A 12,707-nucleotide genomic window follows, 5' to 3' on the forward strand; every position below is an offset into this window, starting at 1 on the left:
GTACGAACTTATCTAAGGCGTACTGGACGATGTTCCTGAATTTTTTCCATTTTTGTTCCACATCCTCTTCCTCAGAAATGAACGTTTGATGGTGGTCACTCAGATATTCTGCGATTTGTGCCCTATCACTCTTGTTAAGCAAATATATTTTCCTTCCTTTCTTGGCATTTCTTATTACGCTTGTAGTCATTGATGCAACCACTGACTTATGATCACTGATACCCTCTTCTACATTCACGGAGTTGAAAAGTTCCGGTCTATTTGTTGCTATGAGGTCTAAAACGTTAGCTTCACGAGTTGGTTCTCTAACTATCTGCTCGAAGTAATTCTCGGACAAGGCAGTCAGGATAATGTCACAAGAGTCTCTGTACCTGGCTCCAGTTCTGATTGTGTGACTATCCCATTCTATACCTGGTAGATTGAAGTCTCCCCCTATTACAATAGTATGATCACGAAACTTCTTCACGACGTTCTGCAGGTTCTCTCTGAGGCGCTCAACTACTACGGTTGCTGATGCAGGTGGTCTATAGAAGCATCCGACTATCATATCTGACCCACCTTTGATACTTAACTTAACCCAGATTATTTCACATTCGCATTCGCTAATAACTTCACTGGATATTATTGAATTCTTTACTGCTATAAATACACCTCCACCATTGGCGTTTATCCTATCCTTGCGGTATATATTCCATTCTGTGTCTAGGATTTCGTTACTGTTCACTTCCGGTTTTAACCAACTTTCCGTTCCTAATACCATATGCGCACTTTTTCCTTCAATAAGAGATACTAATTCAGGAACCTTGCCCTGGATACTCCTGCAGTTTACCAATATTACGTTAACTTTTCCTGTTTTTGGTCTCTGAGGACGGACGTTCTTTATCAACGATGATAATGTCCTCTCTGGTAAGCCGTCAGGTATTTTATCGTTTCGCCCAAGGGGGGGTCCCTCTAACCTAAAAAACCCCCGTGTGCACGCCACACGTACTCTGCTACCCTAGTAGCTGCTTCCGGTGTGTAGTGCACGCCTGACCTGTCTAGGGGGGCCCTACAGTTCTCCACCCAATAACGGAGGTCGATGAATTTGCAACCATTATAGTCGCAGAGTCGTCTGAGCCTCTGGTTTAGACCCTCCACACGGCTCCAAACCAGAGGACCGCGATCGACTCTGGGCACTATGCTGCAGATATTAAGCTCAGCTTGCACTCCGCGTGCGATGCTGGTTGTCTTCACCAAATCAGCCAGCCGCCGGAAGGAACCAAGGATGGCCTCAGAACCCAAGCGGCAGGCGTCATTCGTTCCGACATGTGCTACTATCTGCAGCCGGTCACACCCAGTGCGTTCAATAGCTGCCGGAAGGGCCTCCTCCACATTACGGACGAGACCCCCCGGCAAGCACACGGAGTGCACACTGGCATTCTTCCCCGACCTACCCGCTATTTTCCTAAGGGGCTCCATAACCCGCCTAACGTTGGAGCTCCCTATAACTAATAGGCCCGCCCTCTGTGACTGTCGGGACCTTGCCGGAGAATCGGCCACTGGCCCAACAGGCGAGGCATCCTGTGGTGGCTCGGAAACGATGTCATCACCACTAGGAAGCACCCCGTACCTGTTGGAAAGGGGTAAGGCAACTGCCACGCGGCCAGATCCCACCTTCGCCTTTCGGCCAGGCACGCGCGAGCCCACCACTGTCCGCCATTCACCCTGGAGTGATGGCTGACCGGTAAGATGCTCACTGCCGGAAGACGCAGCGACATCAGGGGTTCCATGTGATTCCAAGGCCACCGAAGTAGGCATAGGTCTCACCACAGTTGCCCCAACGCCACTACGAGCCGACGCCTGCGCCTCGAGCTCGATGAGCCTAACAGACAAAGCCTCCACCTGCCCCCGAAGAGTGGCCAATTCTCCTTGCGTCCGCTCACAACAACCACAGTCCCTACACATGACTATGTTTACCCTACTCTATACGGTGACAAATTCCCAAGATAATCTTCTGATGAGCTACTCTGATAATCAAGAAACACTCACTGAAATACGAGACGCGAAAACTACGCTAGGTTTTCCCAGAAAAACTATTTAAAAGCTAAGCGCAGCAAATAAGTACAAAAACGCTTTATACAAACAGTACTCGCTGCTGCTGGTGCTCTCGCTCTGGCTGTCACAAGACAACTGCTGATTCAAGTGACTAGTGGCTAACGGCCGCGAAACAAACAAAAGACGGTTTTAGGGCGCTTTCTGTTCTAAACGATCAAGAAAACACTAAGAAATCTAACACGAAAACTACGTAAAGTTTTATCAAGAACTGTTAGTTACTATGCAGAGCAGATAAACACAAATAGAATCCCTTCCTTAGTGGAAGGTCGTAAACAAAATGCAAAATAAACGCTTTATACAAACAGTACTCGCTGCTGCTGGTGCTCTCGCTCTGGCTGCCACAAGACAAGTTTTACCACTGTTCAATCGTCCAATGTTTACGCTCCTTACACCAAGTGAAGCATCGTTTGCTGTTTACTGGTGTGATGTGTGGCTTATGAGCAGCTGCTCAACCATGAAATCAGTTTTCTCACCTCCTGCCTAACTGTCACAAGACTTGCAGAGGATCCTGATGCAGTTTGGAATTCCTGTGTGATGGTATGACTCTCTTCAGCTGTCAGTCAACAGATGTCGGTCTGTACACTTTTGTGCTGTATGTGTCCCTTTATGTTACCACTTCACTGTCACATTGGAAACAGTGGACCTAGGGATGTTCGTGAGTGTGGAAGTCTCACATACAGACGTATGAAGCAAGTGACACCCAATCACATGACAACGTTCGATGTTTGTGAGTTATGTGGAGCACCCCATTCTGCTCTCTCACAATATCTAATGATTACCGAGCTCACTGATATGGAGTACCTGGCAGTAGGTGGCAGCACAATGCACCTAATGTGGAAAACATATGTTTCTGGGGGTGTCTAAATCTTTTGATCGCATATTAGCTTGGCACAATGTTAACTGAGGCTGTTCTTCCAGTTCTACATAATTCTAAGCATGCTTTGGACAAACTCTACTATTCCTTTAAAATTCTGTTGAAGCTTCATTAGCTTTATCTGATCCATCAGAATTGCATTGGTTCACAAAGGCACAAAGCATTCCTGCACTCAGTCCCCATGCTAGAGGCATACTCAATGGTGTCGTTTGTCACTTAAAGTTAATTGGTATCTACCGGGTATTCAGAAATTCCTGTGACAAACTTCTAGTAGAGGGAGTAGATGAGTAATGTTTTGAATAGAACCTATATCTGGAAACGTACATTTCCACTCTAACAGTTTCTGTTAAGATGTGCCTTCCACTCAAGCTAACTGGTCTTGCATACTTGATCTTTGTACAAAATGTGTTGGACCAGTTTTTCAAAGCTGTGCCTCTGAATGTTGGTTAGGAGATGTGGTGTGAGCACGATGGTGCTCCACATCACTCCTGACACGTGGTTCAGACCATCTGAAGGCATGGTGAAAAATGGATAAGCTGAGGTAGTCTCAACTGCGTGACTCCCTATTGCCTGTGGATTACTTCTTGTGGGATCATAATTACATAGTATCATGTGTAATTAAATTCAAGTGAAAGAGTTAAACATCTGAATTGAAACTTTCATAAAACAGAAATGGTAAGTTTCAGGTTACAGCCTCCTATGCAAAATGTTATGTATTCACTCCCCTTTACAAGTTGTGTGATTTTGTAGCAAGAATTTCTGGAACACCCTGTATACTGTCACTGTAGACTTATGCCAAGTATCCTTCCCTGCTCTTCAGAATAGTCTCATCTTTATACAAAGCAACATCTCTGACATTGCCAGTATGGCTGCTTCAGAGCAATTAAATGTAAATGTCATGTGACGAGGGCCTCCTGTTGTTGCTTATAAGAAAATTGTCAAAATATTGAAATCAATTGTGAAAAATGAAGACATTTAAATTTGCAAAAAAGAATATTGAATACAATAGATGCTGCATTAGTGTGACATTGTTCTGATGTTAAAACTTTAAAGGAAACTGTTGTGTAATACATGCCAACTAAGTAGGGATAATATTTGGATTCCATTTTCTGTGTGTGTTTGGAAAGCAAAAATTCATTTCTGGTGAAGTGTATGGAGATAGGCTGTGTGCCTTGGTGGCTCATTGGGTGTAGGCCCAGAGCCAAAGATTTGGGGTTTTCAGTACCCAGTCATTTGAAGGAAACAAAAATTCATTTGTTGCTTCTTTCGCCAGTATCAATGGGAATTGTCATTTTGCTCTGAGATAAGGAGTTCATATTGAGCTGTAAGAGCCTTTATAAACTGCTCAGTTCAAAGTTCAAGCCAGCCGTTGTGGCCAAGAGGTTCTAGGCGCTTCATTTCGGAACTGCGTGGCTGCTACGGTCGCAGGTTCGAATCCTGCTTTGGGCATAGATTTAAGTAGTTCTAAGTTCTATGGGACTGATGACCTCAGATGTTAAGTCCCATAGTGCTCAGAGCCATATGAACCAGAGTTCAAAAAGCAGTGGTCTACTGTCTCAAGAAGTAAAATGGATATTTGGGTCATAGACAACATTTCTGTAAATTGGCTTAATGTGGATTGTGAAGTTAGCACAGTTGTCTCTGTGAAGTGTAAATTGACACAATTCAAAATTTACAGGTTTGAGTCTACCGGAAGACCTGGCATTGGACCTCATAACAGGCAACATATACTTCACCGATGGTGAGGAGAGCTACATTGGAGTCTGCACAAAAACTGGGACAGAATGCACTGTGCTGGTGAATGAGGATATCCGTAAGCCCAGGGGAATAGCTCTCCTGACTCGGGATGGGTAAGGCTCAAAATGCTGCTCTTTGCACACCACATTACAGCTAAAGTTATAAATAGGTATCTTCTAAGTGGATGTGAGGATACTATTAGCTGTTTAACACTCAACATTTCTAATAAGGGCCATGGCCCACTCTCTTCACTGCTTGTCCTGAAGGGCAAAAATTGTATCCAGTTCACACTGGTTTGATGCAACTTCGCTACACTTCCTTCCAGTACCAAATTACTGATGCCTCAGTATGTGCCCTTCCATGTAAACACTTTAGTCAATTTGTCATATTCATCTGTAGTAGTCATCTGTAGTAGTTATCAGCTCTATTTGTGTAACCTTGAGCCATATTGTATAGCACTTATTTCATAATCCTTACAATGCGTAGAATAATGAACTAAAAGAATAGCATCCCAAGGCCATGCATCAAGTGGTGTAGTGATAGAGAGATTTATCTATTGGTAGTAGTTCCCATTGCAACTAATGTGCCCAGATGTTGTGATGATTGCTTGAAATTGCCTCAAAATAACAGTGCAGTGATTGGTCACAAATAAAGCACCTAATGTGCGTAGCACTTCCAAATAAATTTAACTGCATTTTGTGTGAACATTTGTAGATCATGAGTGTAGAAAATCTCAGCTTCTCTCTTGTTGAGAGACTGTACTCTGCCAGTTTAGTTTGTGCCGACATTTTAATAAAATAAAAAAAACTCCAGCAGACCAGGTTTTGATCACATTGACTACAATAATTTTTGATGAAAATCTTTATTTGGAAATTCGTGGCACATCAGTTGAAACAGGTATATAGTCATAACTTCTAGTTAATTCACAGATGACTAATTGTAACAGGGGTAGCAATTTTTAAAAAATGATCTTTGTCCTCTGTCCCTCGAATCAAATTTTGGATACCACTATCCAGAGATTAATAATAAATTTTGCTGTGATTCACTAGGATTTTTTAAACATCGCAGCTTTCACCTGTTACTCCTTGACACTTGGTGTCCAGAAAAACTACTGCCTGGTCCCTCATAATGCCATTAAGATGCACACTTAGATTCGCATCTTTTTTAGACATGAAAAGGAGAGAATAGTATCAGGGTTGCCACAGGTTCTGGGAATAGCAGGGAATTTCAAACATATCAGGGGGAATTTGAGAAACACTTGAAAAATTGTGTTTTTGTCTCAGTAGTGTGAAATGGTTTACTGAGATGTCATGCTTTGCCACTGGCTGTGTGCAGCTGAATACATGTGCCACTTCCCTATTCTCATTCTTGCTGCTTCTCCCATTCCCACCCCACCCTCTCCCCTCAGCTTGTAGTCAGTGCTGCCACCACTACATGCTGCTAGCCTTCTCAGAGCTTGTTGATGCTGCAGCCAGAGACAACAGTCCTGTGTGCATGAGTTGTCTGAGTGATTGTGTGAATATGTGTGCACAGTCATTATCTGGCAAAGGCTATGGCCAAAAACTTAGTTGAGAGAATGAGATTGTCTTTTCTATGTGCCTGTCTGTGGCTCAGCGATCACGTTTACGGTGAATTCCTACCTATCCTCATTGGTATTGATTCTCAGAGTATTTGCATAAGTCATCTGTTGCATGGGTGATCACTATGATCTCATTTTGTCAACATGGTGTCTGTAACACATGAATAGCTGGCCACACGAGTGGGCCAGAATTCCAGGTCATTTCTGTTGGTATCTCTAACGGATTGAGCCTGCTGATCTGCAGCCCATAGTCAGATTTAGTCTCTGCCCGCAGGCTGGGTCAGTTTGTGTGGGGCATAATGTGGCATACTTTCATGGTTTATCCATAGACCCTGGACTGTGGTGCTCCTTGGCAGGCCAGAGGCCACAAGTGATAGATTTCAGGAATTGACTGTCTCACTGCAAGTGTATAGTACAGTGTGGCATTTTGTAGAAATTTTGTTTATTTGAGTACATTTTGGCACTTCGAAAGTAGTTTATATATTCGAAAGTATGGACTACAAGAAGAAAACTGTGGCTGTCTCTGTCAGTTTGTACACTATGTACTCATGTATTTCTTGAAAGAAAAATTACACATTACCAGTAGAATAATAAACATAACACATTGGGTAGTAACCAACAATTACAAACATAGTAGAACCAACATTTTATTGGTGGTCATCTATAGTATTAGTTTATACAACTCTTTCCCACCTTATACATTTCTTTCAAGAGGCCTACTTTCTTGTGGGGGTATTACTGAAAGCAGTAAAGGTATTCCAAATCTGTCTTGCGACTCCAACAAAATGCGTAATTTTGTTAACAAATGTTTCACTTTATTGAAATAAAATATCAGTGGTCTTAATGAAACACGTATACCATTTGGTTTTCTTTCTCCATCTAAACAGTTCATTACAAAAGATGTTGATGTTAGTACTTAAGATTTTCGCTCACACGTTTAGAAATAACAGAAGTCCTTACATTTTTTGTCAACTTATGTTTAATTGCTCTTGAGATCTCAAAATTTGTGAGTGAAAAATGGTGAGACTTGTCTAGAAATCAGGGAAAAATCAGGGAATTTCACTTAGAGGAACTTGGGGCAACCCTTAGTGTAGACATACGTTTATCAGCTTATCTGAAGTGTCTAAAGGTAAACCTTTAATGTGCATGTTTCTGATACTTGAACAGTGTCCATTTGGATCAATAATGAACATCACAAACACGAGAAAAATGTAACATTAGATAACAAGTAAATTGTCACTCTCCAGCACCACTGTTTCTACTGTTCATCTCACTAGACTTCATTCAACTACTTGGTTTTATTTTCCTTTGTATTAAAGCCTCTTTCCAAGAATGTGTTCACCACTGTCTTTAAATATTTGTCATCTCATGGAATTTAAATAAAATTGCTCCCTTTCACCTTCCCTTCGTGTGTGCAGTCTGTTTACAGTAAGTTGTAAGATAACGGTAGAATTTGAAGAGTTATAGCATCAGTTGCCACAAAGTAATCCTTAACAACTTTCCTATTACACAACAAATTAAAGTTGTGGGCAACATGTTGTCAATATCACTTAAACAAGTATTTTTCATAAAGTACTTCCAGAAATGCAAGAGAAATATTGAATGTGTAGTAACACTGAAGTGTTGAAACATCAAACGATAAAGCTGAATCAAGTGACAAATTGTGCTGGTTTCTCTGCAGATGCTAAAAATTTATTTTGTTCTTAGGAATGGAAAATGCAGCGGAACTTTAGAAACTGGTATGCAATCAGTAGAGTGTAAAAAAATTTGAAGTTCAATTGCAATTGACTTTTTAAACTTGGCTAAAGAAAACCAATTAAACTTTAATGCTCGAGTATTTGCTTGATGCAAAAACCCCATTATTATTTCTTCTGTACAAGAATAGCAGCTATATATGAAGATGGAATAGTTATAGTGCCTATTTGAAATCATACCTACAAGATATTTAGTTTAAGACCAGAGGTTGAAAATATCGCTTCAGTTGTAAAATACTTTTATCATCACACAACTCGTTTTGGGCTCTCATATGCCCATTTCCAGATGTCGTAACTTGGTGCTCTGACCCCGAGCACCACGGTAGATGTGTAAAAGGTGTGGTGTGCTACCTACGAGCCCAGAGCACAGACTCAATGCTTTGTGCTTGTAGGTAGCACACCGCACCTTGTACATGTCTACTGCAGCACTTGGAGGTCACAGCACCAAGTTAAGACACCTGAAGATGGGCGTATGAGAGCCTGAAACCAGTCGTGTGATAATAAAAGAACTTCACGACTGAAGTGGTATTTTCAATCTCTGGTATAATGCTTAGTTGTGGATGTTCCTCCAACAGGGTTGTTTTTTAAGTTAGACATCACATGACACCTTCCTCCACTTTCGAATTCTTTACTGGCTGAAAGAATTACTCTAAAAAGGAAATCCTAGATGGTGGTGGGAAAAACACATAAGAGCTTTAAAGATGCCATAACTGTGAAAGTTTTTGATGTTTCTCATCTGCATTGGCCACACGTATTGTTGGCTATTAAGAGATAGTTTTTGCTTTGCTATGCTTCTTGTGACACATAGATGCCTCCTAATGAACTTGAACTGTGTATCACCAAAGTACATCTGCAATAAAAAATTTTGCACTAGTAGAGAATGTCCTATATATAGAAATGACACCTGTGTAGAATTTAAAGTGTAACCTTAAATATAAAATTACTGACACATTTCCCCATTTTTGTAAATAAGGATACAGAAAACTTAGTGCTCCTGGGGAAAAATTCCAAATTTTGTTCAACAAAAATTGTGCCCTCACGTAAGAACAGTTTTCCAGAGGTACATACTTACCATTCATTGAACAGATAGATGCGATATGTATCTGTGTGTATTTGGCTCCTGTTGTAAATTTCAAATACTGGTGATGCATAAAACATTTGCAACACCTGCCAAAATTGTGTGAACTATGAACAATGTTCAGTTCTTTCAAAATTTATACAGTAAAGCAGCATTGAACCAAATATTAGTCCCAATTTTTGTAGTTCAGACTTACGCATCTTTCCAGAGTTTATGGAATTCCCTAGGATGCCCAAGCCTTTTTTTCCAACTTGGTTGCATAAGGGGGGAGGGGGGGGGGGTGTTCGGCGAGCCCACAGGTATTAAATAAGTTGACTGATGAAAAATTAGAACTTTCAAAATGGTTTATGTATTTTAACTAAAGCATCGATTTATAAATGTTGTTAATTGTTATAAATATTGGATTGAGTGAATAAAAAATGGACATATTACAATACAAAATACAGATGTGTTCATATACAATAGACTACTCTGAGTCCTCAACTTCAAGGCAAGAGACACAGTTCACAATTTTTTCTGAATGTGTTACACACGTTTGTGACACTGTCCACAATACTGTTTTGGTTTACTTAGATTGTTGTACTTCTGCTTCTTCGTTTTAGCTATTCTTACACAAATATGGCACCGACCTTTCCCTGCAGGAGGCTGACGTGCTTCTGTTGTCACTTCTGTGATTTTCTTTTGTAGAATAGTCAACATTGATTGAACAATTTGGATAGATAACCCTCTTACATTGGCACTTCTTTCTTCTACCTTCAATTTCACTGAAACTTCCTGGCAGATTAAAACTGTGTGCCCGACCGAGACTCGAACTCGGGACCTTTGCCTTTCGCGGGCAGGTGCTCTACCATCTGAGCAACCGAAGCACGACTCACGCCCGGTACTCACAGCTTTACTTCTGCCAGTATCTCGTCTCCTACCTTCCAAATTTCACTAGTTCCATCTCAGCTTGCAGAAGATAAAGTTTCCGTTTGTTGTGTTTCTTTTCATTCCATCTTGGATGTTCCTGGATGAATATGGTGGTTGCATTGATAGCACAAATGTCGATGAAGGAGCAAAATACAGATAGAGGCCATCTCTTTGTTCCCCTCTTGCAGGTGTACATACGCGCCATTTGATAGATGGTATCAATTCCACCTTTAGTGGAATTATAATATGCATTTATCTCGGTTTTATTCTTCTCTGCCCCAACAGTGCCTTTATCTTGGTGCATTGTTGACATCAGTAAGTTTTTACTTGGTTTCATTTTTGCTGTGTAGGACACCAAAGTTACTGGAGGCCTAAGTGTTGGGAACTGCACTAACTCACTGCAAGTTTACAAGATAAATAACAGCTGACTGACATCAACAATCACTTCCTCTGAAAGGAAACGGATTGTTGTGAATATCAAGAATACCAATGAACAAGAAACTAACTTGCATTGTTGTAGAGATGAGAAATACAAAATCCTACTAAGGGAAATTTTCTATAGCATGGAAGCCTAATGGGGGGGGGGGGGGGGGGGGGGGGTCTGTTGGACCCATAATAAGTTTATTTTTTCTTTCAAAGCAGGAATTTTCTATAAAATATACTGACACTAACATTTCATAAAATAGCCAACAATAACAACTCAAATGGAATATGTAGTATGAAAGTTACTTGGGCAAAAGCAGGGGACATAAAAAAATTGTGGGTTCAATGAACCCCCCCCCCCCCCCCCCCACCACCACCACCACCTTTGGTGTCCTAGGGTTAACATAAATAGTCTTTGACCAAATTTACCTACTAAGCTTTCTTTGCTCACATGTGTAATAGGAATACGAAATGGCTCCTAATTTAGCCAGTCTGCATCTAGTCAGTAATAGCACATGTAAATTGGTGTAACAATTAAAACATTTATGTGGTTTCATTCTTTTCACATGTTCCTTGGCCTATATTTGCAATGCTGGCTGTTGATGTGGAAAATCAGTACAATCACAAGATAAATTTCCTCTATGGAAATGTGGTTACATTATGGCTGTTCACAGGATTTGTTTTAATGTTGACCTACAAATAACATACCTTCTATTCAGGTCATCAGTGGAGTAAGAAATTTAAAGAATAAATGATATGAATTTTCAAAATTTATCTGCCAGCACATTTAAGTCACAATGGAAGATTCTTTACGGCAGACTTGAGTAAAAAATAAGGCATAATAGCATCATTCATTTTGACAAGTGTCACGAAGTAAAGATACACAGAGAACATTATTCTTCGGTGTAGTGTGTCCATTGTCTCTTGAATTGTCCCAGAAGAGTAGTCCATTGTACATAAAATGGTATTACACAAAGTAAATTAATTTTCTGATGTTTTAATTACCAGAATTCGCACTTAAACCTAGAGCAGATGTGGAATTAAGCATTTGGAAAGATCTGGTTGTGATTTCCAGTTAATTCTGGAACATGCACATTCAAAGATAGTAGCCTCAAATGTTTACTTTCCATCTTGTGTTGAATTGCAATTCTTGCCTTGCACAGCTTTTTCTTAAGGAAAACTCCATTTACAGAGGATGAAGACTTCAACTAATTGCTTATCTTCTGTTGCAGCTCTGTGCTCTTTGCTGATCACATAAGCACCATAAGTGAGCCCAGTTTATCTTTTTTGGTATAAGATAGGTCATTTATGTATGAAGAACAAGAGTGGGTCATGTTGAATGTCAGTAGTAATCTGGCCTCATTAGAAGATCCATCAGAGCTGTGTAAGCATTTTGCTTATCTTGAACAATTTCTAGCCCCAGTCTGGTTCTGTCTGAAACATAAGCCTCGCCATATACTCTTTTTTTTCCCCACAGCTTGTGTGTTCAATATAGTCTAGTACTTGCCTTTTATTTTCAACCTTCATATTTTTCACCCCTCTATCCTTTAGTCTTCCTCATGGCTGTTTCTTTCGCATCTCCATTTTGTACATCTTCCTGGGCACCCTCTTGCTTCCCATTCTTAGTGCCCATACCATCTTAGTCTTGATATTCTGTCCTGCTCTTGAAGGGTCCCTCTTTCACTATTTTCCTTACTGTTCCATTCCTCGTCCACTCTTTGTTACTCCTCTTGTACTTCTGGGAAACTTCAAAGGCCTGTAATCTGCTCACATCTCTCTCATTACCCAAGTTTCAGGTACATAGGTCAAAATTGGGATGTAGTAACTTCTATTTCTGACATCTTTCCATTTGTGGGACATCCTCATTCCAAATCAGGTTCCTAACACTTGGCAAGTATGCTTGTGTGTTTGCCACTTCTCCTCTGTCATACTTCCCAAGTACTGCTCACTTCCCACCTTCAATTGCTCCTCCAAACCTTATTCTGCTAATTGCTCTATATTTCTAGTTGTAACCATGATCTCGTATGTCTAAATTTCATCTCTTACGGTTTCTTCCTAAGCATGCAGCTGTTCCTGAATGTCCTCAGTTTCCCCAGATTGTAGTAATCTGCAAACACCATTGCTTTAATCTTTTGTTTTCTCAAGTTTCCTCTCCTGCTGTGACCATAATCATGGAACATCACAGTGAAAAACAGGGGTGACAATGCACTCCACTGTACCACACCACTTGTTTGCTGCAACTATTTTTACGCAGTTCAG

At 40.7% G+C, this 12,707-nt stretch overlaps 1 protein-coding gene across 1 annotated transcript in view; it reads left to right on the forward strand.

The window, feature by feature from the left end:
• Window positions 1–12,707, forward strand: part of LOC124612899 (vitellogenin receptor-like) — a 232,698-nt gene that overhangs the window by 88,541 nt on the left and 131,450 nt on the right. Inside the window, exon 9 of the mRNA XM_047141363.1 lies at window positions 4,647–4,818. Within this exon, the coding sequence (XP_046997319.1) occupies window positions 4,647–4,818 (172 nt within the window). The remainder of the gene's footprint in view (window positions 1–4,646; window positions 4,819–12,707) is intronic.

This window comes from Schistocerca americana, chromosome 4 (genome assembly GCF_021461395.2).
Source record: "Schistocerca americana isolate TAMUIC-IGC-003095 chromosome 4, iqSchAmer2.1, whole genome shotgun sequence".
NCBI classification, from domain to species: Eukaryota; Metazoa; Arthropoda; class Insecta; order Orthoptera; family Acrididae; genus Schistocerca; species Schistocerca americana.